Source organism: Nomascus leucogenys, chromosome 25 (assembly GCF_006542625.1).
Source record: "Nomascus leucogenys isolate Asia chromosome 25, Asia_NLE_v1, whole genome shotgun sequence".
Classification (NCBI taxonomy): Eukaryota; Metazoa; Chordata; class Mammalia; order Primates; family Hylobatidae; genus Nomascus; species Nomascus leucogenys.
Window position 1 is genome coordinate 27190789 of NC_044405.1, and position 27997 is coordinate 27218785.

The window sequence follows — 27997 nt, forward strand, 5'->3', positions numbered from 1 at the left end:
GTCAGCACTGGATTCCTTGTTATGGCTGGGGCATAACCCGTGCAGGCTCATCCATTCATTCACCGAGGGCACTGGGCGGCTCCCTCCTTCTGTCTGTTATAAATAGTGCTGCGATGTCCCTGCCTCAAAGTTCTTTTCCTGCTCATTCCTGCATTCCTCCCTGCCATCCCCTCAGCATTCTCCAGGACGCTATCTGTTACCATTTAGTGACGTGCCTTCTTGTGGACTTTTTGAGGTATAGGGAGTGCCCTTGTCATAATCTAGTGATTTTGTTTGCACGGAATCTCACATTGTAGATTTCCTGAGTCTGGGCTCAGCACAGAGAGGGTTTGACATTGCCACCTAGTGGCCTGTCGTGGTAATACCGTAGCAGGGCTGCAAACCCCAGCCCTTCACCCACAGATGAGAAGATTCGGCAGCTTAGCTCATTCCCTGCTCCTGGTTTGTGCATTCAAGAGTTGCTGACGGTTTGACTAATAATATGGTTTGATTAATAATGTGATTTCATTAATAAGGTTAAATAGTAGTTAGAATATTAAACAACTAACACTGAATCCTTCCACCAGGCTCTAGTGGTCAAAAGAGGCAGCTCCCTTTCCTTCCCAACTTTCTTGATTAATCTTTCCTCTTTGAACCACTTCTTCCTTTGCCCATTTTGGGGGATGCTGTTTTTCTGTTTACCTAGAATTTCAGGACAGCAAATAATTATACAACTTAATCACAGAAGTAGGATGTTAAGAGAAATTTCGGGGGTTTCACTTGCTGATAACCTCAGACGCAGATGTCCAGGAGGTGTTGGCTGCATGCCTTGGTCCCTGGCTCTTCACCACTTCCTAGCAAGGGGCCTGGAAGTTTGCTTAGAGGTTGGTTTGAAATGCAGCTAAAAGTCACATTAATCCAAGACTATGCCAGATTCCTCTGAGAGAAAGAGAGAGGGAAGAACTGATTGTGAAGATGGTCACGACAACAGTCATCTACTGAGCCAACCAAGGGCAGCTGTGGTCTCCCTGGGGTCCACAGACTCTGAGAGGGACAATGGATCTGTTCACCTCGGCGACCCAGAAGCCGGGAAGTGAGTCCATCACCCAGGCCTTGAGCCATCGCACCTGTGAGGACAAACCCTGGACGTGCCCATAGGAGATTTGCTTTGAGGATGATTGAAGCTCATTATAAGATTGTTTGCCTTTCTGGGTGCTTTGACCGTGATGGGTTAGCGTGGAATCATATAGTGTTTGGTGTGTGACTCTGTCCAAAGAGACAGAGTAGAAAGCGGGGCGTTCGGGAGCAGGAACCCTGTGTCCTAATAGGGATTTTGGAAATGCTCACAGGAAGCAGTCTGGGGACAGGTAGGGAGGGAGAATGAAAGGAGACATGTCCTGCAGTGTCAGGAGCGAAAGGGCTGTTCCAGAGAAGGCAGCGGGCAGTGGTCTCCCTCCCCACCACCCCGCACCCAGCCCCTGCCTCCCCACCACCCCGCACCCAACCCCCTGCCCTCCCCACCACCCCGCACCCAGCCCCTGCCTCCCCACCACCCCGCACCCAACCCCCTGCCCTCCCCACCACCCCGCACCCAGCCCCCTGCCCTCCCCACCACCCCGCACCCAGCCCCTGCCCTCCCCACCACCCGCATCCAACCCCCTGCCCTCCCCACCAGCCCGCACTCAGCTCCCTGCCCTCCCCACCACCCCGCACTCAGCCCCCTGCCCTCGGTGGCTGCAAACCAGGGGTGTTAGGTTCTAGAAGCCCTTGTGTGCCCCCAGCAAATTTTAAGCCCCATGAGGTAGGGTCTCTGCCTGTGCCCCAAGTCCCACCCTCACCCCACAGGCATCTTTCTGAAGCTGTTTACTGGTTTGGGGGGGAAACAAGGGCTCTTCTCATATCACAGATACTCCCAGGCATTTGTGCTGGGCTTGAAAACATGGCAGACAGGAAAGGGGCCCAGAACCAACCTGTGGCTTTTACCTTTGTGCCACGGGCCAGCCCTGCTGCTGGGCAGACTGGCAGGAGGAACCGCCTTGAGACGGGCATCTGTTTCCTCTCAGTGTGGGGACCTCCTCACATGGCCTCTTTCCCCGCAGGTGCGGGGCTCCCTGCCAGCCACCCTGTGTCAGCACATGGACGCTGGCGGGGTCAGGATGGAAGTCATCGGCATCACCAACGGCAGCGTCGTGGTGGAGTTTCACTTGCTGATAATCGCAGATGTGCATGTCCAGGAGGTGTCAGCTGCATTTCTCACCGCCTTCCAGACCGCGCCTCTGCTGGAGGTGATCAGAGGCGACACCTTCATACAGGGTACGAGAGGCTGGGACGGAGCCTCTCCCATGTTCCGGAACCAGAGGCAGCCAGAGCGCAGCCACCACCCTTTGCTTTTGAAAGATGTTGTGTTGTGCCCATGTGGTCCTTCTTCCCCCAGAATTAGATGAAGATGTGAAATAGATAGGACCCTGTCTGTCCCTCTTATTGTGATTATAATTTTGTAAAGGTTGAAGTGTTGAAAACATCTTCGGGTGAACCTGCAGATCCCCAGGGGTGCTGCTTTCTTTCTGGGTCGACTGCTCCCTCGCTGCTTGTTTCCATGGGCTGAGGGCAGATGCATCCCTCTCTGCAGCCAGACTCTCAAGCATAGTTCCCAAGGAGATCCCAGTAAAAATAATTAATGAGAAAAGCAGGGAGCAAAAGACAATTCAAATTCTTTTCTCCTATCATACTTGAACATAAATGATAAATGGCTTATAGTTACATGTATCAGAAACAAAAGACCTTTTAAAAATTGAAGATTCATATTAATTTTTTGATTTTTAGAATAAGGACTTCCTAAAGAAAACACAATTTTTAGAGGAAAAGGATGAGATGCTGACTACATGGACAGAGAAATCAAAATAAAGGCACCATTTTAAAGCAAAGTAAACAAAAAATTTTTCAATAATTTGATGAAGTGTTAGTATCCCAAATATATAGAGAGATCATACAAATAGATATAAATATTAAGAACCTGATGGATAAATGCACGAAAGCTCTACACAGACAAAGTATAAAAGAAGAAATATGAATGACTAACAAAGATGTGGTAACCCAAGACATCCCCATTAGAATGCATTGCACTTTTTGCCCATCAAATTGCAAAAAACGGTCTCTTTACTGCTGACATGAATACTGGTGAAAGTGTAGTGAGGCAGGTGTTTGCACAGATTGCTGGTGGCAGAAGGATTTGCTCACGCTTCCTGGAAACCAGTTTGGTGATATAAATCAAGCGCTTTCAAAGTGGCCATCCACTTGGATTCTGAAATATCACCTCTACGACTTTGTCCTAATGAATTTGATCTCAGTTTGGACCGTAGTTTAAATACAAATATGTTACTTTGTATTCAGTGTTACTTTAAAAGCCAAAGAGTTGGAAGTCACCAATCATCCAGTAACAAGGTGCTAAGTTAGCAGGTGTCCCTGCCCCAGGCTGTTGTGCAATGATGAGAATAGAGGTTTGTGGATTCGCATGGAGCTAGTTGGTGGCAGAGGCAAGCTATGCTCTCAGAGCATGCCTGCATTTTAAAAGGCCGGAAGGAAATACATCCACATGCTAACTTGCCCCTGGCCATGCTTCTCTGATTCTTATCCATGTTCTGCAGTAAACCTGTTTTGCTGTCAATAATCAACCCAGCATCATGGTGAAGGGCAAATGGCCTGAGGGCCTTCTGCCCGGGGTTGGGCTTGTGGCCTGGGTCCCTTCGACTGGACCGAGGTGGGTCTGGGGGCCTGTGCATCTCCTGGTTACTCCCGGGGAACTGAAAGGATGGCCCTGCTCTGCCCAGATCCCCCTTCCAGCCCTGGGCCAGAATCCTCCTTCCAGAACAGCCCCTGCAGACATACCTAGCCGTTCCCAGCCCCGGCTGCAGGAAGCCTCCTGTATTCTTCAGAACTGGCGAGCTTGACTGCAGTCTGCTGAGGCTGGAGTTTCCAGCTTTGTCTGTGAGATGCACTCTCCCCCAACGAGGCTGCTGTGAGCCCTCAAGCCCCCAGGGATGTTCTTCTGTTTTGTCTTCTAAATGTTGTGCAGATTACGATGAGTGTGAAAGGAAGGAGGATGACTGTGTGCCGGGGACATCCTGTCGAAACACCCTCGGGTCTTTCACTTGTAGCTGCGAGGGAGGAGCCCCCGACTTCCCCGTGGAATATTCTGAGAGACCCTGCGAAGGTAATGTTGTCAGAGTTTCTTTTTCCGGAATAGTGTCTCATAATCGGTTTTTTTTTTTTAAGGACATTCACATGCAAAGGGCTTCTTGTCCCTCTGAGGTCATATTTTTATGTCCTGGGGAAGTTTCCTGTGTGTGTGTGATGTGGGTGCACGTGTGTGTGTGTGATGTATGTATACATGTGTGTGTACATGCGTGTGCATGTTCCTTCCCATTCTTTCATATGTGTCCAGGCTTCTGGGCAGTGCCTTATCTCTCTGAGTGCTAGCTCTGATATCCATGGAGAGAAAATACACACATACATGAGGTGTGAACGTGCAGATGCTGAGCGACCGTCTTGTGAAACACGCAGCCATGGGACACGTGACACGGGAATGTTTCCTCTTGGCCACTCTTTCCACCCAGCTCTTTTCCTGTTAAACAGGGTCTTAGTGGATTTAGCACTGACCCCAAGATGGCCACTGCTATCCAGGAATCTGCATCAAGTGAAAGGAGGCGGACATTTATACCAGTGAGCGTGGTATCCAGGGGGCTATAGAACGTGTCCTGCTTGAGGTAGAATCAGGAAGCACAGAGGAGGCTAAGTTGCTTCAGTACAGTGAGTGTGGCCAGGGAGGGCTTCCTAGAAGTGGTGTCTTGAAGCTGGTCTTAATGGATAGCTAAGATGGCACCTAGCAGGGAGGGCAGGGCATGGTGGCTGGGTGCCGTGGTGAGAACAGAGCTGGTGACGGGCATGATCTCACATGCAGGGACCTGCAGGAGATGGGTGGCAGAGAGCAAGAAGCAGGCTGCCCAGGGAGGCGGGTGAGGCAGCAGCCAACTGTGAAGTCCTCAGCAATGGTTTGGACTATGGCCCAGAGACAGGAGTGAGCTGGGTGAAGCTGCAGGGTGCTGGGGCTGGGCAAGCCCCACTCTGAGATAAAAGAAGGCACAAACCAGGCCCACAGATGCTGGAGCCACTGTGGAAGGAGGGTGGAGGGCATGTGCGGAGCTGTGTCTGGGGTCTGCTTCCGTATAGACCACCCCGAGAACAGGTGGGTGGATCGGAAACCGTTCCAGGCCCCTTGTTCTCCTAGGCATTGAAACTGAACCTGCTCTGGGGGCGAGAAGGGAGCTGGAGTGGGAAGTTTGGGCACAAGGACCTCAAGAGGAGGCATCATTACCCCATCTTAGAGAACAGACTCAGGGCTCTGAGGGCAGAAGACTCACCCTGTGTCCACTGGCCTGGCACATCCCCGGCATCAGGTCCCTCGGTCCTTGGCCCTTGGCCCATGGTGAGCCTGGATCCCTGAGCTGGTGGAAATGTGCAACATGTGCATGTGTGCGTGCATATGTGTGTGCGCGTCTGTGTGCACGTGTGTGTGCGTATGTGCATGTGTGTGTGCGTGTGTGCATATCTGTGTGCATGTGTGTGCATGTGCATGTGTGCACGTGTGTGCGTGTGTGCATATCTGTGTGCATGTGTGTGCATGTGCATGTGTGCACGTGTGTGCGTGTGTGCATGTGCATGTGTGTGCGTGTGCATGTGTGTGTACATGTGTGTGCATATGTGTGCATGTGTATGTGTGCACGTGTGTAGTTGTGGCTGGAACATGCAGTTCCCAGGTGTGGCTGCTGCAGAGTGCAGGGCAGCTCCAGTTTGCTCCTTACCCCTGCCCCTCCATGCCAACCCCAAACACAGAGCCACTCTTTGCCTTTTCCTCCTTGTGCCTTGCAGGTGACTCTCCTGGCAATGAAACCTGGGCCACCAGCCCAGAGAGGCCTCTCACCACAGCAGGGACCAAGGCTGCCTTTGTGCAAGGCACCAGCCCCACCCCACAAGGCCTGCCCCAGCGGCTGAACCTGACCGGAGCAGTCAGGGTGCTCTGTGAGATCGAGAAGGTGGTTGTCGCCATCCAGAAGCGCTTCCTGCAGCAGGAATCCATCCCCGAGTCCTCGCTGTACCTCAGCCACCCCTCCTGCAACGTGAGCCACAGCAATGGCACACACGTGCTCCTGGAGGCCGGCTGGAGCGAGTGCGGGACCGTCATGCAGAGCGTAAGACCAGGAGAGCCAGGCTCAGGATGTATACTAGGGCGCAGGGGGCTCTAGGGCGCGTGGGCTTTGATATGGAGGGCCAGGCAAGACTGCACCCCGAGGGGAACCCAGCAAGGGGGGTGAGGACAGGGTTGAGTTCTCAACCAGGGACCAGCCTGCACCCCAGAATCAGAAGGGAGCTGTGAGTCCACCCAGGAGGGACTCTGGTGCAGAGTGCTGGGGCAGGCTTCAGAGTCATGGCTTAAAACTCCTCCCTGCACAGACAGAATGGAGAGGTAGTGGGACAGGAAGAGGCAGGAAAGCCAAGGGGTCCTGTGTGGATATGAGAGTGTGTGTGTGAAAGTGTGTGTGTGTGAGTGTGCATGTGTGCATGTGTCTGAATATGTCTGTGTGGGGGTGTGCATGTGTGTGAATGTGTGTAAATGTGTGAATCTGTGCGAATGTGTATGTGTATATGCATGGCTGTGCTTGTATGTACGTGCGTGTGTGTGCACATGTGTATCGTGTGCTTGTGTGCATGTGGGTGTGCATGCGTGTATGAATGTGTGAGTGTGTGACTGTGAGAATGTGTCTATGTGCATGTGTGCCTGTATGCATGAGCTGAGCATGTGTGGATGTGTGTGTGTGTGAGTGTGTATGTATGGGGGTGTGTTTGGGGGGCATTGGGTGGCATTAGTCAGAACTGCCCTGTCGGAGGGACTGTGTTCCTAGTGAACATTCTCTATTTCAGGGTCCTGGATGGGCCGCGGGGCTTCCGGGACAGAGGGAGCCCAGGTAGGGAAAGTGGGTTTTCCTGGCCTGAGGCCTTCGCACCTCCGTATTCACAGATGGGCTCTGGCACCTCCCCTTGCAGGTGACTCTGGGCCAGTGGGTCCTGGGTCTACTCTGAGCCTCCAGTGTGTGGCACCCACGAGGCGGCCGACCTGGCTCCAGGTCCTGCTGCTTCCCAGGGTGCCTTTGTGTCACGGTGAATGCTCCCATGCAGACCCTTGTTCGTCTCCAAACCCACTTGGCCACATGGAGCACAAAGGCTTCGTGTTCAGGGCCCTGCTGGGGAGACAAGAGGAGGGGAGAGCCAGCACCTTCCACCAGCTCAGCCTAGTACTGGGCACAGGGGCCTGGGCTGCACGGACCTGGGCGTGCAGGGTCGATCAGGGAAGCTGCATGGAGGGGCCGGCAGCTTCAGAGGGAGCCCGTGCCGGCTCTGGGTTGGGGAAGTGGCCTTCTGGGAAGGGGCTCGACTTAGAAAGAAGGCCAGCATCGTCCCAAGGGTGAGTGAGAGAGCTGTGAGCGTATCCAAGGGCCATGCCAGGGGTGGCTAGATGAGGGAGGCTGGAAACCATGGCGGAGTGAAGAGTCTGCCCGGGTGGTTCTGGCCAGGTGGGCAGGGATGGAAGGGTGGACTCGTGGGCAGGGTGGGGTGTGAGGCCTGGTGGGAAAGGTGGGGCTGTGGATGGGGCGGAGCAGGGAACAGTGCCTGGCTTAGGAGCTAGGGCCAGAAGGCTCTCCTGATGGTGCCATTGTCCTCTTCGGGAGCTAGGCAGGAATGGTGGTTCCTGGTCGTTGGCAGGAACTCTGGGCCCTGGGCTTCTGTCCCTCAGGACCTTTGAGCAGTCCAAGGCATTGCATTCTAAAAAAAGGGACTGGGAGGGGTGGTGCCCTGAAACCGCCGTGGACCTGCTTGGCTGAGAGTTCTACCTGCGTGATGATGTTTAGTCCCTTAGCGACCCCATGGGTCAGGCATCACTATCCACGCTCTGCGGCTGAGCCCTGGGTGCTCGGCAGGGTCCATGGGAGTTCAGGGTGAAAGTTACCCTGACGCCGAGGAGCAGCCCCGTCCCTGTGGCTCTGCCTCTCAAGGAGCCTTCAGGGGGCGCTGCTTCTGGTTGGGGCTCTGGACACACTCCCTAGTGGGACAGGGTGGCCTCTGGCACCAGATGGGGCAAAGCTGGCAGATGAAACCCAGAGTCCCGGCATGGGGTGTCAACGTCTGGGAGCCGACAAGGTGGGAACCGGGTGGGCGTCCTGAGCTGAGTAAGGAGCTAGCTCTGGGAGCAGAGGCCAGAAAGCCCCAGGGGCTGAGGTATGAGGTGGGGAGGTGGGGCATAAGGTGATTCCACAGTGTGGAGCCTGCGTGGAGCCTGGAGCTGGGACTGAGGGTGGCCAGGAAGCTGAGGGATTCACTCGGACACGTCCAAGGCCATCGCAGAGCACAAGCTTGCCTGGGAGGCACAGCTCACTCTGCTGAGCTCATTCCGCCCCCTCGGGGGCTCTTCGGATCCTCCCTGGGCTGAAGGAGTGACCTGCACTGTTTCAACAGCTACAAAACCTTCCCCACCCTTCAGCCCCTCAAACGGCACAACTTAAGCAGAACTGCCCAGAATTAGTTTTCTCCCTCAAAGATTCTTAGACGGCCACCTGGAGGCCGAGCGTTGGCAGCAGGGGGGTGTCTGCAAGGGGAATGGGCGGTGATCAGTGGCTCCTGTGGCTTCTTGGCAGCTTCCCTGGTGAGGGAGGTCTGGGGTGAGAGGTGCACGTGGGTGGGGCCACTGCGGCATGCTCAAGACTATGCAGGGCTCTTGCAGGGCTGCGGGGCCAAGTGGAGGGGCTGAGGGTGCAGGACAGCCTGCCTGGTGCTCAGAGCACCACCCACACACTGGCAGCTCCGGTGGAGAGGCAGCGCCTCTGAGGACTGGGGCCCCGGGTGGAGCCTGCAGCCGGCAGCTCCCTCTGTGTTTTTCTGAGCCAGACCAACGCTTGGCTTCATTATTAAATGCAGCAGGGTTGGGGGCATGTTGAAAGAAAAGGGAATTTGTTTCTGATGAGTCACCCAGTCCCTGACATCCACAAAAGCTCTTGACAGTTTTTGACACTTGTCAAAAGCTAAGTTTCCCGGAAAGACTTATTTGTGCAGCTGCCGTGGAATCCACACAGGTTCAGGTTCTGCCTCCTCTGGCCAACAGGGAATGAGCAGAGGCCGAGCCCTTAGGCTCTTAGGCAGTTTATGGTTGGGAGAATCGCCAGGGTCTCGATGCTCCTGGGGAGAGGCTTTAGAGAAGAACCCCCGTCCCCCATCCCCCCAGCACCTAGAGCCGTGGCCCACAGCAGGGTGTGGGGGGGCCGGCTGGGGCCTGGGAGCTCCTCACGCCCCGCTTTGTGCTCAGAACGTGACGAACACCGTGGTGAGGGCTACGCTGAGGAACGACCTGTCCCAGGAGGGCATCATCCACCACCCGAAGATCCTGAGCCCCATCTACTGCGCCTTCCAGAATGACCTGCTGACATCCTCCGGCTTCACCCTGGAGTGGGGGTAAGGGAGGAATGCCCCGGCTGCCCCACAGCCGCGTGCTTCCAGAGCACCTGCACTTGGAGAGTTCTTCAGGGTTTCAACCACTTAAGGACCCTTTCTTGAGACGGAATATACAAATAGGTGTGGCCGGGCTGCTCCCTAAACTTTGTTCCCTCTTCCCACTCAGGGCCAGCCAGAGAAGGCCAAATATGTCCTATGGCCAATCCCATGGGATGGCCCCACTTCCAGTGAGCCCCCAGCGAGCCGCCACCCAAGCCTCCATCAGGCACCACTTTTTCTATAATAGGTGGCGCCCCACCTGCCACTGAGTCTCCACCAATGCAAGTGAGGGAGGCAACCTCTGGACCAGCCAGCCCTGAATAAATGGCCTCCAAGTGCTCTCATTTGGGGTGGGGGGGGGGTCTTCTCGTTCATTTGCACGCCCCTCTGGAGCTGTGTTTTAGGGGAGAAGTGGGAATTTTAGGAGAGAAGCGGGAATGGGAGGGGCCACGATAACGCGCCTCCTGAAACACGTCTCCTGCAAGCTGCTTCCTCTTGCAGGGTTTACACCGTCATCGAGGACCTCCACGGCGCTGGGAATTTTGTTACCGAAATGCAGTTGTTTATCGGAGACTCTCCCATACCTCAGAATTACAGCGTGTCTGCCAGTGACGACGTCAAGATCGAAGTGGGGCTCTACAGGCTGAAAAGCAACCTCACGGTGGTCCTGACGGAGTGCTGGGCAACCCCGTCTAGCAACGCCTGGGACCCGGTCACCTTCAGCTTCATTAACAACAGGTAGGGCTCAGGAGTGCAGGCACCCCCGTCTAGCAATGCCTGGGGCTTCATTAACAATAGATAGGGCTCAGGAGTGCAGGCACCCCCATCCAGCAATGCCCAGGGCTTCATTAAGAACAGGTAGGGCTCAGGCGGGCACTGCCATTGCCTGGCCTTGCTGTGTGGCCAGCTCTGGGCTCTGCAGGATTCCTAGGCAAGTGCTGTCATGGACCTGGGTTTTGGGGAATAAATGAGGTGCCCCGTCCTCAACTTCCACGGAGCCTGTGGGATCTGCGAATGTCGTCAGATGGAGTCGTGAGTAAACTCATCTGGGAACAAGGACACTGGGGCTCGCTGACAAGCCAGGAGTCCCATTTCCTCTCTCCTCAGCTGCCCTGTGCCCAACACATACACCAACGTGATTGAGAACGGCAACTCCAATAAGGCCCAGTTCAAGCTGAGGGTCTTTTCCTTCATCAACAACTCCATCGTCTACCTGCACTGCAGACTCCGCATCTGCATGGAATCCCCCGGGGCCACGTGCAAAATCGTAAGTGGTTTTTGGTTTTCTAAACGTTTGGTTGGATTCACGTTCCTTATTGTCACGTTGCAAGGCTCTGTTAATAAAAGCCTAGGGCTCGAGTGGCTCAGAGCCACCCGCTGGGAGGAGTCACTGTGCCTGTCCTGCAGACTCTGCGTCTGAAATGGTATTTCCACAGCAGGCAGCCCTTGGATGGAGGACCCACGTGGACTGGTGGGCATTTCCCATTTCTCAATGGCTGAGCTGAGTTCCTTCTTGAGGCCATAATATTCAATTGGCTGTCACATCGGCACTGCCTTGCCATGATACCTAGTGCTTCTAAGGTGATTTATAGGTATAAAAATGTTTTTTAAATATTATTGTTAAAAACATTGATGGAACATACTAAATATCAGCCACTCGGTTATTTAATAAAGTTTTTTCTCCTTTGTTCAACATTCGTGAAGGGATAATTTTACATTCCTGTTTCCTTAGACTTTTGAATTTGAAATATGCTTTGTAATCCTGAGGTTTGAAAACTGTGCTTTATGTCACAGACAAGTACATGGGGTTCCCACGTGTTGGTCGCCTGTTGTCTGAGGCAGAGGACAGCTTAGGGGGCTCCACTGCTTTTTGCTCAGTGACTGAATGCTTCTCTCTCCTCGGAGGGAGTGCTTGTTCCTGCTCTCATCTGAGCATGCGTCGCAGAACACGGCTGTTTTCCTGGGTGACCAAGCTCTGAGCATCTGCAGGACGTGGATAGAGAAGCAACACAAGGAAGGCTGATTCTGTTCATGTCCGTTTTGCTCAAACAGTAGATCTTCCTGAGCAATGGGACAGAAGGAATCTCAGGTCCTAATGACAGCAGGCTGAGGGCCACATACGAGGAGCCTGCCGCTGGTTCCACTGGAGCCTCAGAGGTGACAGGAGCACGGATGGCCACCATCAGGCTTCGTCTCTGCAGGGAGCGGCTGGCTCTCAAGTTCTTTACGAGAGGATTCTTTACAAGAGGAGTGGCACACAGTGTTTTTTTTCAAGCTCCCTTGGGATGGATAGTGTATGAGCTTTCCAGGCTGCTGTAGGGACGTACCACAAACTGAGCAGCTCAAACAGTGGAAACTTATCGTCTCAGTTCTGGACACAGGAAGTCCAAGACGGAGGTGTCAGCCGGCTGGTTCCCTCTGAGAGTTCTAAAGGAAGGGTCTGTCTCAGGCCTCTCTCCCAGCTTCTGGTGGCCTCGGGCGTTCCTTGGCTGGTAGATGGCATTTGCCCTGTCTCTCTGTGTCGCCTTCCCTCAGTACACATCTACGTTTGTATCCAAATTTCCCCTTTACAGAGGGACACCAGCCATAGTGGATTAGGGCTCACCCTGATGACCTCAGCTTGATTATCTATTTCCAAATAAGGTCACATGCACAGGTGCTGGGATTTAGGACTTCAATCCCTTTTTGGAGGACATGTTGCAGCCCATCTCAGGCATCTAGTGAGCAGATCCCACCATGTCACTGAGCCAGGCAGTCTTTTTTGTAAGGCAAAGGTGTAAAGGGGAACAAATGGCTGCAGCAGGCTTTGGAGAACACAGAGGGACTCTGAGGGCTGTGACCAAGACACAGTCCTCAAGGGACCCAAGGAAGCAGCTCTAGGAACCAAAAGCAGCTCAAGGGGTCTTCTCCAGCCTGCTGCTCTTGCAGACCTCATCTCCTTCCCCGCTGACGCCTGGGCCTGCCTCTGGTTGCACCAGGACCCACCACCCTGGTCTCACCAGGTCTCCCACTCCTCTGCCTAAACTCAGCCCCCTTGCCTTGCAACTTCTAGCAGAATAAAATCTCATGCATCACATTAGCATCCTTGATAGTAGCTCCTTTCTCATAAATGTTGTTCAGTTAATTTGATGTTTCTCTCCTTGGAAAAAACCAGAATTGCAATAACTTTCGGTTGCTGCAAAATAGTGAAACCTCTGCCACACACCAGATGTCCTGGGGACCCCTCATCCGGTCTGAAGGTGAGTTGATGACTTGGTTTAGACAACGAAAGAAAAGATGAAGCCAATTGCTTTTCACCAGCATGTAAACACAAAAGCAACTGTTGTGAAATGCAGAACTCTTGAGAGACTTCTAAGAGGCTTATAATAATAGAAATATTAATAGTTAATATTCACTGAGAGTTGCTACGTGTCAGCCTGGCGCTAAGTTCTTTACACGCAGAGTGTAACGTGCTCCTCTCAGCAACCCTATGGGGCATGGGCTATTACCATACCCATGCTACAGATGAAAAGACTGAGGCTTCAAGAGGCCAGGCACAAAGTTACATAATGAAATGTTTTGAGCTGCATAATATCAAGCTGGTGAAGTTTTCTGACACTGGGTAAATACATCCAGTGGGCTGCTAAGAGATAAGAACTCAAGCTATAATTAGGCCATGTCAACTTGTGTGTGTGTGTGCGTGCGCGTGCATGCATATGCATGTACAAGAAAAAGCTATTTTATTCAAAAGATGCAAAAAATGGCATGTCTATTCCCCCTCAGTTTAAAACTTCCATCAGCCAATTACATTGCATGTATTTTGAAAACCCCACATCAACTTTGCAGAAAAATATTTTATTTTCTATATGGTCCATCATCTTATTTTGAAAAAAAAAATACATTGGTTTGGGGGAAATTGTGTGCTTTGGGTATTAAGAGAGAAACCGCTAGTTGTCCCATAGTATCTGTTCTCCTCCCCTTTCATAGGAATAGCGTCCCCAGGTTTTGCTGGTACATGGCTGCCAGGAATAAAAACTGTAATTCCAACCTCCTGGCAGCTAAATGTGGTCATGTGAGTAAGTTCTGACCAATGAGATGTAAGTGGGAAAGTCATGTGACAACTTTTAGAGGTGCACCCGCCTTAAAAGACATCTATGCCTACCCTCTGCCTCTTTCTTCTTTAGGGCTGTGGGGCCCAGTCTTTGGAGGGATCTGGCTTCCCTAGGACACTGTGAGCAAGCAGCCAAGGCAGGCCTCGGTTCTGACCTCCACTTTTTTTTTTTTTTTGAGACGGAGTGTTGCTCTGTTGCCCAGGCTGGAGTGCAGTGGTGCGATCTCGGCTCACTGCAAGCTCTGCCTCCTGGGTTCACACCATTCTCCTGCCTCAGCCGCCCGAGTAACAGGGACTATGGGCGCCCGCCACCATGCCTGGCTAATTTTTTGTATCTTCAGTAGACACGGGGTTTCACCATGTTAGCCAGGATGGTCTCGATCTCCTGACCTCGTGATCCGCCCGCCTCGGCCTCCCAAAGTGCTGGGATTACAGACGTGAGCCACTGCGCCCGGCCTGACCCCCACTTTTATGACAGAAAGAAAGAAACTTCCATGTCCTTTAACCCACTGCTATTTTGATTTTTTTCTCTTGCTTGCTGCTGAGCCTAATCCTAGTTGGTTTTCCTTTTTTGTTGTTTTTTTCCCTAATCTTGATGACCCTCTTCCTTCTCTCTCTTTCCCTGTATGAGAACTTCTGGGGTTTGGATGCAGAGTGTGAGTCAGAATCTGAATGCTGCTCAGGTCTTGGCCATGAAGCTGGGGAACAGGAGGAGGGAGGTCTTGGCCAGTGACTCAACTGCTGGTTCTCATTTAAAGCATTTGGGAAACTAAAAAAGTAGACACAGGTCCCAGGCCACACCCCAGGCCTACACACTCAGATCTCTAGAGTTGGGTCCCAGGCCCCTGAGCTGGTCATCAGGTGACTGTTGGTCGAGGTGCTGGGAAAACCTGCTTCTCCTCACTCTTCATTTTCTTAATTTCCTGGAAAGAACAGGTCAGCCTGTTTCTTTCACCCTATAAGAAATAACACATATGTGAAATATGTTCTCATTAATAGATAATCTGTTCTTTCGTGAATAGAAATTAAACTTCCTCCTTCATTCATTGATATCATAGGGAATGTCATGACTAGGGGGTGAAAAGCACTAGACTTGGACTTGGGACACCTGAATTTGATTATAGGCTTTGACACTTATGAGCTGTGTGGTTCATCCATCATCCACCCATACATCTATCTCTCATCTTTCCATCTATCATTTATCCATCCATCCATCCATCTACCCATTCATTCATCTATCCATCTATCATCCATGCATCCATTCATCCCTCCACTCATCTATCATCCATCCATCCATCTATCCATTGGTCATCCATCTATCCACCCATTCATTCATCTATTCATCTATCATCAATCCATCCATCCATGCACTCATCTATCATCCATCCATCCATCCATGTATCCATTGTTCATCCATCCATCTACCCATTCATTAATCCATCCATCTATCAACCATCCATCATCCATCCATCCATCCATTCATCCAACCATCCATTCATCTATCATCCATCCATCCATCCATCCATCCATTCAACTATCATCCATCTATCCATCCATCATCATCCATTCATCTGTCTATCATTCATCCTTCTATCGTCCCTTCATCCATCCATCCATCTATTCATCCATCCATCATCCATCCACCTGTTCATTAATCCATCCACCCACCCATCCATCCATCTATCCATCCACCCACTTATTCATTAATTCATTCATCTACTATGTTTCAGATACTCTGATTTTTCTTTGCAACATGCCCTGCCTCCCTCATAAGGTTGTTGTGAGTGTCTGATGGTAACTAAGAATTCTTTGTGAGGCTAAGATTTGTGAGGTTGAAACTAGGCTCCCTGGATTCACAACTTGGCTCTGACACTTAACAATTTTGTGGCTTTGTGCATGCTGCATATGAATTGTGCCTTATTTTCCTCATCTGTGAAAAGGGAATAATAATAATTCCTACTTCATAAAGAGCCTGGCCCATAGAAATTATTGAATAAGTGCTACTTTTCACTTGTAACCAGTAGAGCACCACACTGGCATAACCAAAGCAGGAAGCACCAAATGTAATAAGGGTGTAATTGCTCACACTCAAGAACAAGGACTGTAAATATTCATGTTCTTCAACATTCTTTCTCATTGTGTTAGTAGCTTTTGTTTGATCTATGACTATCATACAAATACACAGCAAAATCATTTAGACACATGGAATCTCCCAGGTGGTGGGGACTTGGCTACATTTTAATAGTGTATATTAACAGAAACACTGTTGGAGACTGCAGAGATGAGAGGAGGCTGGCAGCCAGGTTCCTCAGGACCTCACCGCTATCCGCGGCCTCTGAGCTCCCACGCTCTGTCCCTGCCATCACCATCACCTCCACCTCAGGGAAGAAATGAGAACAACTCAGAGATTTTAGGGAATGTGCCTAAGCTCACACAGCTGGTACCTGTGTGAGCTGGGCCTGCGGGTGCAGATCCAGGCTGCTCATAACCCGCCCTCCTCTCTCTGTCCCCTGGGGACTGGGCTGGCTTCATTTTGAGGCTTCCCTCCACCCCAGCCCTCACATCACACTCATGATGTCCTGGCACCACCATAACAAAGTCCCACAGCCTGGGTGGCTTGAACAACAGAAATCTGTTCTCTCTCAGTTCTGGAGGTCAGAAGTCCAAAATCAAGGTTCTGGCAAAGCCACAGTCCCTCGCAACATTGTGGGGCTGAGTCCTCCCTTGCCGCTTCCTCATTTCTGCTGGATGTGCCCAATCTTTGGTGGACCTTGGCTTGCAGCTGCCTCACTCCAGTCTCTGCCCCCATCTGCACATGGTCTTCTTTTTATAAGGACACCAGTCATGTTGGACTAGGGACCTATCTACCTACTTAAGCACCTGCAACAATTCCATTTCCAAATAAGGCCATGCCCCACAGTACTAAGGGTTAGGATTTCAATATATCTGTTTTTTGTTTTGTCTTGTTTTGTTTTGTTTGAGACAGAGTCTCACTCTATTGCCAGGCTGGAGTGCAGTGGCATGATCTCGGCTCACTGCAACATCTGCCTCCCAGGTTCAGGCGATTCTCCTGTCTCGGCCTCCAGAGTAGCTGGGGCTACAGGTGTTGTGGGCCACCACGCCAAGCTAATTTTTGTATTTTCAGTAGAGTTGGGGTTTCACCATGTTGGCCAGGACAGTCTTGATCTCTTGACCTCATGATCTACCCGCCTCAGCCTCCCAAAGTGTCAACATATCTGTTTTTGCAGGGGGTGAGGGGTTCACAATTCAACACATAGATAACCCTGTATACTGGCAGTTTAAGAAAGAATCCATTTGGGCATCTTCCCCAAATGTCTGCCACCAACAAATAGTACGTCGGCATCATAATTTTTGCATATTCAGTTTTTGGAAATCTTCCATGGCCTTTATTTTCCTAGCTGGCCCTTATTTCACATTCATGAGCATGTCCCTGTGCTAAAAGGCCTAGAAAGTTCGAGGATAGTGTCCAGGGAGTGCTCAGTGTCCCAGCAGGAAGGGCCTGGAGCGATTACTGTGGCTGCTCAGCAGTGAGGAGACTAAGGAGCCCCAGGCGGTGGCTGAGCTGCAACTCAAACCCCTGGAAGGGCCCTGTTTCCTCTGAACCCAGATTCTTTTTTAATTTTTAAACTTAATTAATTAATTTATTTATTTTCGAGACAGAATCTCATTCTGTTGGCCAGGCTGGAGTGCAGTGGTGCGATCTCGGCTCACTGCGGCCTCTGCCTCCCGGGTTCAAGTGATTCTCCTGCCTCAGCCTCCTGAGTAGCTGGGACTACAGGCGCCCACCACCTGGCCCAGCTGATTTTTGTATTTTTAGTAAACAAGGGGTTACACCATGTTGGCCAGGATGGTCTCGATCTCCTGACCTTGTGATCCGCCCGCCTTGGCCTCCCAAAGTTCTAGGATTATAGGCGTGAGCCACCTTGCCTGGCAATTTTTTATTTTACTTTAAGTTCTGGGTACATGTGCAGAACGTGCAGGTTGTTACATAGGTGTACATGTGCCATGGTGGTTTGCTGCACCCATCAAACCCATCATCTAGGTTTTAAGCCCCACATGCATTCTTCCCTTTCCCTCACTGGGTTATATCCCCCTTTACAAAAGCAGCCATTGCTGAGTCTCAGCCGTCGTTTAAATTTCCCCCACATCATGGACTGACATGTGGTCCGACGGTCATGACGCATACGCAGCTCACGCCACATGCATGGAGCCTCCCTGAACAGGGAGACAGATGCCCTGTTTGGCAGGATGCCTCACCAGTGGCTGTGGGAAATTACCATCCACAGTTCTCAGGGCTTGCTCTCCTCTTCTAGCTAATCTGGCCATGGGGAGTAACCATTCCTGGACTTTGGTGTCAGTCAGTGGACCCCCTGTGGCCAGCCCTGAGCTAGTGGTTCAGTTCGGAGCACACAGCTGCAGGTCACAGACACCTAGCTGGAGAGGTGGCAGCTGAACAGGGATGGGTCTTTCCCAGGGCTGAGAGTCTGGGGCCATTCCGGGCTGCAAGGGGCCAGCAAGAGCAGGTCTCCTTGGTCTTTCTACTGCGCATCCTCAGGGCGGCACCCCCCTTGTGCTGGCAAGGTGGCCCGTCACTCGAGGCCCAGGAGGACGGTCCACTACAGAGCCCCTGGGGGCTGGATTTAGTGGCCATCGTGATTTAGGGGTTGTCTGGGGAAGTGGCCGGCCGGGGTATGGGGGCCTCGGTTGGTTGGGGAGGGTGGAGTCACTGGAGCGGGGGAGGTGTTCCCTGTCCCTCTCTCTGGAGGAGGGGTGGTGTGGTTCTAGCTGGCTTATGTTCAGCACCCCAGGGATCCCACAGTGCCATTGTTGGACGGCTTTGCTGATGGTGACACTCCATGCTGTTCCCTGGGGATGCACAGCAGCGTCCACTCTGGGCAGACTGCCCGGAAATCAATACAGGGAATGAAAATGGGATCTCAGATGCTCCTGGTTGCACAGAAAGGCTGTTTCCAGTGCAGACCTTCCTGACATGTGGGGATGAACACCCCGAGATGGAGAGGACTGGGTGGTGCAGGATGTGGCTGTGACCTGGCTATAGATGCCCTTGACAACAAATTATACCCACACACGGTGGGCAGAGGGTCACATCTCCCCCTGGGCTCATGGGGGCCGGCCGGAGAGCCGGCAGGCAGCTGGCATCTTTCTCAGGCAGCACAGTTTTTAAAAAATTAAACTGAGATGAAATTCACGTAACCTCAAGCTAACTGTGTTAGAGTAAACAACTCAGTGGTGTTTAGTGCATTGACAGTGTTGTAAAGCCACCAAATCCATGTAGTTTCAGAACATTTTCCTCACCCTCAATGCAACTTCATACGCATGAGTCCCTCCCCATCCACCTTCCCCCTGTCCCTGAAAGTTGCTCGTTTGCTTTCTGTCCAGTTCCGGGTAGTTCCTATGAACAGGATCATGTAATCGGTGCCTCTGAGGCCTGGCTTCCTTCCCGCGGTGCTTTCACCCAGCGTGACATCTTCAAGGTTCATTTACGTGGCAGTGGGTCAGCGCTTTACTTCTTTCACGGCTGGATCACGTTCCATTGCACGGTGGGGCCACAATGTAGGGATTCATTCACCTATTGGCGGACACTTAAGTTGTTGCCACCCTTTGGCTGGTGCTGTGAACATGGGTGTGCAAATAGCTGTTTGAATCAGTTTTCACATCTTTTAGGGTCCACACTCTGTTTTTCTTTTTTTTTGTTTTTGTTTTGTTTTGTTTTGTTTTTTCTTTCTTTTTTGAGACCGAGTCTTGCTCTGTAACCAGTCTGGAGTACAGTGGCACGATCTCAGCTCACTATAACCTCCGCCTCCTGTGTTCAAGTGATTCTCCTGCCTCAGCCTCCTGAGTAGCTGGGGCTACAGACATGCACCAACATGCCCCGCTAATTTTTGTATTTTTAGTAGAGACGGGGTTTCACCATGTTGGCCAGGATGGTCTCAATCTCTTGACCTTGTGACCCGCCCACCTTGGCCCCCCAAAGTGCTGAGATCAGCCACTGCACCCAGCCCATACTCTGTCTCTTTTTTAATTGCTCTTCTGGGTCTGGGGATGGCTCATACCTCTGTGTTGTGGAGCCTGTGGAGCCCAACCTGTGTCTCCATGCAGGAAATCGGGCTGGGCTCTCCCCCTCCCACCAGGAGGACCTGCTGGTCCCATGCAGCCCCACCCTCGTGGCCCAGGCCTCCCCAGGCTGCGCTGTCCTGACTCCAATGCTGTCCTGGGCTTGGACACCTCCCTCGGCTTTGGTAACCCACAGGCACACGGGTGCACACGTGGGCCTTGCATTCCCCGTGCTTCAGATCCATCAGCCCCCGATCCGGTGGAGGGCTTGCTCTATCGCCTTCCTCCCGTTTGGGCAGATCTCTCACCTGTGCCTGTCTCCTCCCCGAGGTGAGCCTCCACGTGCAGAAGCAGGCCTGGGTGCCGGTTATGTGGTCCTTATTGCAGTGGCCATCTTCGTGCTGGTGGCGGGAACAGCCACCCTTCTGATCGTGCGCTACCAGAGAATGAATGGGAGATACAACTTTAAAATCCAGTCCAACAACTTCAGCTACCAGGTGTTCTACGAATAGGAGGCGCAGGCTGACAGGAAGGTGGGTGCAGTGTGGGGTAGCAGGTGCAGGCTGACGGGAAGGTGGGTGCGGAGTGGGGGCATCTGATGTGCGTGTCCTGCCTTGCCATCCATGGTGATGGGGATGGCCGAGCAGGATTCGGCCAAGGGTAGATTTGTGTGTGTCTGTGTTTTGTGGCCCTTTACGGAGCATGCAGACTCCCTTCTGAAAAAGCAACCACGAGCAGGCAGAGAGGGGAAACTACAGGTAGGTTGGTGAAGGTTCGATCGCTTCAGACACCCACTGGACTGGCTCCACGATACCAGCGGCAGTGCTACATGGGTGACCGCAGGACCCAGGAGCCCACCAGAAATCCCGTCTCTGCCACCCACTGTCTTGGCCGCCTGGGCAAGGTCCTGAGCCTCTTGGTGCCTCGGTTTCATCATTTGTAAAAGAAACCATGGTAACAGTTCCGGCCACATGGAGGGTGTGAGATTCAAACCTGCAGCCTCGACTTACGTATGACCTTTTGAGGCTGAAGATGCTTCTCTGATCTGCCCCGTGGACTTTTGTTTTTCCTGGGCCTGCACATAGTTCACCACAAATGAATGACAAGCCTTATGGAGGGCAGTATCGTCAGTATAAACCTTCAGTGGGAAATGCCAAGACTGGGACTTTTGTAAAGATTTTCAGATTTTTCTTTTTTTTGAGATGGAGTTTCGCTCTTGTTGCCCAGGTTGGAATGCAATGGTGCGATCTCGGCTCACCACAACCTCCACCTCCCAGGTTAAAGCGATTGTCCTGCATCAGCCTCCCGAGTAGCTGGGATTACAGGCATGCGCCACCACGCCTGGCTATGTTTGTATTTTTATTAGATACAGGGTTTCTCCATGTTGGTCAGGCTGGTCTCGAACTCCTGACCTCAGGTGATCCACCCATCTCGGCCTCTCAAAGGGCTGGGATTACAGGCGTGAGCCACCGTGCCCGGCCAAATTTTGAGATTTTTCTAAAAAAAGAACACACCTGTAATCCTAGTACGTTTGGAGGCCAAGGCAGGAGGATCGCTTAAGCCTAGGAGTTCGAGACCAGCCTAGGCAAAATAGACTCCATCTCTACAAAAAATACAAACATAAGCTGGGTGTGGTGGAACACACCTGTGGTCCCAGCTACTCGGGAGGCTGAGGTGGGAGGATCGCTTGAGCTCGAGAGGTGGAGGTTGCAGTGAGCCAAGACCGCCCTACTGCACTCTAGAGGGAAACCCTGCCTCAAAAATAAATAAATAATAGAAGAAGAAGAGAAGCAATCACGAGGCTTATCTGGCAGCATGTGAGACTGCTGACTCCAAATGCTGTAAGGGAAGCATGGCGGCATCAGCTTCCGGGGAGGCCTCAGGAAACTTACAATCATGGCGGAAGGCCAGGGCAGGCAGGCACGTCTCCCTTGGCTGGAGCAGGAAGAAGGGTTTGGGGCAGGTGCTACAGACGTTTAATCAACCAGATCTTATGAGAACTCTATCATGAGACAGCACCAAGGGGATGGTGCTAAACCATTTATGAAGGATCCACCCCATGATCCAACCACCTCCCACCAGGCCCCACCTTTGACATGGGGATCACATTCAACATGAAATTTGGGTGGGGACACAGATCCACAGCATATCAACTGCCCACCCTCTAAGCCAACAGGAGAACGAGGAAAGACGAGAGGCCAGTTTTCCCTCGGATGTTTTAATATCAAGGAGGGGGACATTCAGCATGACCTAGGCACCAACCCACCAGATTTTCTTAGAAAGCTAGCGGGATAGTGTTGGCCTCATCGCTGGGATTCACGTCTTAAATATTCAGTAAAAGGCACTGACATTTCCTCGTAACTCTATCTAGGGGGTGACTGGCCTCTAGGCACTGGCCCCATCTATGCTGTAAGGGTTCTGCCAGGCGCTGCTGCTCAATTGTGGTCTGGGTCCTCAGCCACCTCTGGGGATCCCAAAGGGGCAGGGAACAACAGTGAAGTTTCAGTTCAACTTTACACTCTAATAGTGAAAAATAAGTAAGCTTCCTCAGTTTGGTAGCTTTTGGCCTCTGGTTTGGGGCCCATGGGGTTTGGGCCATGAAGACCCCGTCCTCACCAACCCCGTTGCCTCTCATCCCGGGCAGGAGCCATTATCAACACCAGCCCGCCCCCTCTTTGTCCGGCAGGCAGCTTCCCCAGCCAGGCCCATCTTCCCTGTGCTCAGGTCCTTACTTTCTTGAGATAACAGATTTTTGAAACAACTCAGCAAAGTGTAGTAGACACTGGCCCCAATCTTAAAATGAGGAAATGGGGCCCAGAGAACTCAAGCCAATACCCCCAGGTCACCAGCAAAGCCCAGACTACAGCACACGCTTCCAAAAGGCAACCTCCATGCTGCCCTTGCTGGGCAACTTCAGAGAAAACGCCACCGACTTGTGGAAGTGATTCTGCCCATGCGAGGGGGACGCTTGTGTTAGCTTTGTCTTTCTCCGCTCTCCTGCCAGCACTCCTGGTAACTAGTGTGAGCATGATTCTGGGGTCTCAGGACCCTTACAGCATAGACGGGGCCAGTGCTAGAGGCCAGTCACCTCCCTAGATAGAGTTACGAGGAAATGTCAGTGCCTTTTACTGAATATTTAAGATGTGAATCCCAGCCATGAGGCCAACACTATCCCGCTAGCTTTCTAAGGAGATCTGGTGGGTTGGTGCCTAGGTCATGCTGAATCTCCCCCTCCTCAAAATTAAAACATCCTAGGGAAAATTGGCCTCTCGTCTTTCTTTGTTCTCCTGGGCTCCTGTCTTTCGAAGTGAGAACCGTCTCACCAGTTCTAAAGTTCCTGCAGACATCTGCTCTTTGAAAAGCATCAGCCAACCCACCCACCCCCACCAGGTTGACCCTTGGGCAGCCCCACTCAGAGATGTTCCCAGGGTCCTGGTGGGTTCTCCACGGATGGTGCAAAGATGCGGGGGCCCCAGGTGTGCTTGTCCGGCTCAGGTATCTTCACCAGCCACCCCCACCAGTTGGCGTGGCGGGAGCATCGCTCACCTGAGGGCAGGCACAGCCCCACGGTCCCTGTTCCACTGGGCACTCTGGGAGTGGCTGCCTTTTCATTTGGGGCTTGATCTGTCCCTCTCCAGTAAACATAGACGCCATGTCCTCGGGTTAGTGGTTCCTCCACTACCCATCCTCCTGGGGTTTTCTGTATTAACTTTACCTTTCCTGCATGCAAGCTGACCCAGGCGACCTTTTTTCCACACAGGTCGCCGTGAGTCAACCTGCCTCCAGAACCTCAGAGCTTCCCTGGCAGGCTCCCCCGGGATCCCCAGTGTCTCTCTGCACCTCCACCCATCCCTCGGTTCTTCAGTCTTCAAGCCTTAACGGTGTTCTGCTCTGATGGGTGGGCTCTGCCAGAGCCTGGGTGAGCCCAGAAAGGAAGACAGCAGCCACCGTCTGCCCCTTAGAGGCAGGCCGTCCTGTAGGTCCTAGAGGAGCCACAGCCCACAGGCAGATGAAGGGGCTGCGGAAGACAGGGACAGTGCTGGGGGTGCTCCGGCTATGCCACCACCTGCGTGGCCCCCACAGCCCAGACCTCCCAGACCTGTGACCCTCCACACCAGCCCACAGAACCCTCCTGGGCTTGCCCTCCCTTGGTGCCCATCACCCTTTGGCAAATGTAGAATATTTCACATCCTCAGAGAGACCCGACCGTGCTCTTGACGCTCTTTTGAAAATAGGTCAGTCTTAGAAATATACTGCTAATGTTATTTTTAGTGGATGTTTATGCTCTTTGACTTTTCTCCTGTGTACCAAGGGATTGCTTTTATTTACACAACAGCGACTTAAAAGGCACTCTATTAATGTGACAACCTTTTTAATAAGTAGAAATAACATATGTACACATCACTCTTTACATTTTTCTAAGCATTTTCACAGCCGTTTTTTCATATAATCTGACCACAGTGGGAGGTGTGATTTACCCATTACACAATGAGAAACCAGAGGAGCTGATGAGTTACTTAATTGAGGTCACAGAATGAATTAGCAAGAAAATGGTTCTAAAATCTAAGTATTTTAGTCTAGAATTTTCTCCGTTATATCATCCTAAGAGATAATGCTCTGTACTTTATTTGAAATAAATTGGAATTGTATTAGATAGGTCACACCTGAAAGTAGAGTGTTTTTCCTCAATGAACTTAGAATTGTAACGTGGCTTTAGTTTTCAACCCATGATACTAATTTTGTTGAATATAATTAATTGTCATTCATACAGAACATTTGGGGAAAGGAGTATTTTGATTTACTGGATATTCTCAGAGTCAGTAAAGAATGACAGTGGGTAATATGTGTAGATCGCAGATTCTGATCAAGTAGAATCAATAGCATAAAACACTGAAATGTGGCTGGTTGTGCTGGATGCTCCATTTGGGATGGTCCATCACAGGCTCACTGAGCATCCAGCTAGGGCCGGTGCTGTGTTGGGCACTCTGGGGAGGCCAGGAAAGCATCTCTGGTTCTTTCCAAGTCATGTCCAGCTGTTCTGATGTCAGCTGAGGAGCTTTCACTTGCCTTTCTTGGAAAAGCATGACACATATTCAGTAAAACCAGCTATTGAGCCCCATGACGGTGTGGCTCTTTGGATTTCAGATAAAGTCGTTGACATATATTTAAAAACCCTGTCTTTCAAACTTCATCTACAGTTTTCAAGTAATTTTTTTTTTTTTTTTGAGACAAAGTCTCGCCCTTGTTGCCCAGGCTGGAGTGCAATGGCATGACTTCGGCTCACTGCAACCTCCGCCTCCCGGGTTCAAGCAATTCTCCTGCCTCAGCCTCCCTAGTAGTTGGGAATTACAGGCTCCTGCCACCACGCCTAGCTAATTTTTGTATTTTTAATAGAGACGGGGTTTCACCATGTTGGCCAGGCTGGTCTCGAACTCCTGACCTCAGGAATTCACCCACCTCAGCCTCTCAAAGTGCTAGGATTACAGGCATGAGCCGCTGCGCCTGGCCTCATGTAATCTTAATACATATGCCACGTCTGTTCATTTGTGTTTTCTGTAATAACGAAAACTTGGTTTCCTGTCATCCTACCTCCCCCATTCAAGTCTATTCTCTGACAAACACTTCCTGAGCACTCACAGTGCCCCAGGCCCTGAGCTTAGTGCTCTGGGCAAAGTGATGAGAGGGACAGACCAAGCCCTGCCCTCACAGAGCACACGGTCTCGTGGGGGAGGGAGACGCTGAAGTCAGATGACGAGAGCCATGGTAAGTACTGAAAGTGATGATTGCATGTGTGCTGTGAGATGCCCCTGACCTGGTCCCTTCATCCACCCATCTAGCCATCTAACCATCTACCCATCCATTCACCCACCCATCCACCCATTTGTCCACCTGTTCACACATCCACTCATCTGTCCATCCATCCACCCACCCACCCATCCACCCATTCACCCATCCATCCATCTGTTCATCCATCTAACCATCCATCCATTCATCCACTCAACCATTTATCTATCCATTCATCCAACCACTCACCCACGCATCCACCCACTCATCCACCCCTCCATCCATCCATCCACCTCCATCCACCCACCCACCCATCCACCCAACCATCTGATGACCATCCACTCAACCATCCATCCATCCATCCATCCAACCAAGGAATGTGTATTGAGTCCCAGTTTATATACTGACATGAGGAAGACAAGAAGAATGAGGCAGAGTTTTTGCCCTCAAGTATTCACAATCCATCTGAAGAAAAACCCCTGTGGATACTATAATATGTGCAGTAAATCCAGGGAGGCCTCTGGTGGAAGGAAGAGAGAGAAACAGAAAAATGCACGTCTATGCCTATGGACCTGTGCACCTGTTCCCATTACTTCATTGGAAGGGCTTTGGGATGCTGCCGTGTCATGACTGCTGTTTAAGAATATTATCAGGTTGCATGTTGCTTGTAGCTTAAACCCTCCAATCCTAGCCTGTTTCCACTGGCATGGCTTAAGGGATTAAACCCAAAGTGTATGGAAACAGAAGGAGGAAGGGAGGGCCCCTGGGTGGCCCTTGGACTTCTGTAGAAGTTGTTCACTGTTCCCCAGTGCAGATGTCACCCCAGGGTTGTGCAGTGCACAACCTGTGAGGCCAGACTTCAGGGCCTTGGAGACTCTCCAGAAGATCGCGTAACAGACTGAGTGGGCGACTCAAATCCTCGTGTCTGTGGAAGCGGGGACACTGATATAGACATATTCTATACAAGCCTCATTATAAGCCCCCCACAAGTGATTGTTCTCACTTCGCAGTTGAGGAAATGGAGACAGTTAGCAACTTTTCTGAAGCCAAACAGCTGGCCAGTGAGGGAGCTGCAATTTAAACCAAGCCCATCGGGTGTAAAGTTCATGCCACCCTCTGCTTTCTGTGGGGGATGGGAAGGAGGGTCTTTGCAGACTTTAGAACTCAGAGTACCTCTGAGATGTGGGAAGAGGGATTAGGGGTTCCCCAAGGCCAGTGGGCCTTGGGCTCCTGGGTTTCTGGGTCCCTGGAGGTTCTCATGTTCAGACACTATTGGGATCTCAATCTTCCTGGCCCAGGATCCCAAGCTGTGAATCACTGGAAAGTGGAAGATCTGATGGAGGTGGAGGGTCTGATGGAAGAGAATGTGATGGAGGAGGGTCTGATGGAAGTGAAGGCTCTGATGGAGGAGGGTCTGATGGCGGGGGAGGGTCTGATGGAAGTGGAGAATTACTGGGGCTTTCCATGGGCCCTCTGGCCCAGGTTGCATCTCTCCATGTTGGCCACTAGATGGCGACATTAGCTGGAGTCCACGCTGGAAACCGAGTGTCCCCTGAGTTTCCGCAGCAACGGCATCCCTGGGTTCTCGTTTGTTCTCTTTCACTGGATTTGAGCCTCTTGCGTGTCTGAAATTGTTCTGCAGAGCTGCAGGCTCCGGGGCACATGTGTGCAAAGGTGGTGCCCTGGAGGCCCTGTAAATAGCTCAGAAAGTGAGGCTGGTCATCTTCAGAGACTGAGTGATTGCGAAGTGCAGGACAAATGAGTCTATGTGGGGGCCACGGCACGGACGTCCACCCTCCCATCTGGATTTCCCAAGAGTGGGAGACACCTTTTCCCTCCCTTCCCGTTTCTGGGAGGAAAGGGGCAGATGGACAGGTGACTAAGACAGGTGGCAGGGAGCCAGCAGCCCCAGGAGCTGGTGCTGGGGAAGCCCTGGTGAGATGCCTGTGGCTCAGGAGAGGACCTGTGCATGTGGAAGGGATGCCCGCAATGCCCAGTGACACCTCTGTCTATTGTGGAGGGTGACGGAGTCTGCTGAGGTAGCCACATAAGCACCTACACCAGAAGTGAGTATCCAGAACGGCCCTGCATGCCGTTAAGTCATCAGATAAGAGGGGCTGGACAGGGGCTCCCCAAGCCTGTCCTCAGCTGTGACCAGGTGGTTAGCAACCCTCTTCAGTTTGAGCACCTGCTTTGTCCCAGAGAGGAGTATTAAATGTCTGCTGTTCACCCCCCACCCCCTATCTCTGTCCCTCTTGGGGAGGAGGGCTGCGGTGGGAGTCACCCCCTGCACCCCGTCTCTGTCCCTCTTGGGGAGGAGGGCTGCAGTGGGAGTCCCACGATGCAGGCTCCTCCCAGTTCTCTGCTCATCTGTGCTGAGGCTCTGCATTCTGTGGAATGGGGCCGTGTTGCAGGCCCTTGTAAGGATCAGTGTTGCCCACCGACTGCCCAGCA

General features: G+C 51.9%; 1 protein-coding gene across 3 annotated transcripts in view; it reads left to right on the top strand.

Annotated features, from left to right (window-relative positions):
• UMODL1 (uromodulin like 1) overlaps nucleotides 1–24035 on the top strand; it is a 69149-nt gene extending 45114 nt beyond the window's left edge. For all 3 annotated transcript variants that reach the window (XM_012501826.2, XM_030806155.1, XM_003280660.3), the window contains 9 exons: nucleotides 2079–2292; nucleotides 4052–4189; nucleotides 5905–6224; nucleotides 9389–9534; nucleotides 10075–10311; nucleotides 10681–10840; nucleotides 12728–12812; nucleotides 20090–20292; nucleotides 23520–24035. In XM_012501826.2, the coding sequence (XP_012357280.2) occupies nucleotides 2079–2292; nucleotides 4052–4189; nucleotides 5905–6224; nucleotides 9389–9534; nucleotides 10075–10311; nucleotides 10681–10840; nucleotides 12728–12812; nucleotides 20090–20271 (1482 nt within the window). In that variant the 3' untranslated portion in view covers nucleotides 20272–20292; nucleotides 23520–24035. The remainder of the gene's footprint in view (nucleotides 1–2078; nucleotides 2293–4051; nucleotides 4190–5904; nucleotides 6225–9388; nucleotides 9535–10074; nucleotides 10312–10680; nucleotides 10841–12727; nucleotides 12813–20089; nucleotides 20293–23519) is intronic.
• The last annotated feature ends 3962 nt before the right edge of the window (nucleotides 24036–27997 follow it).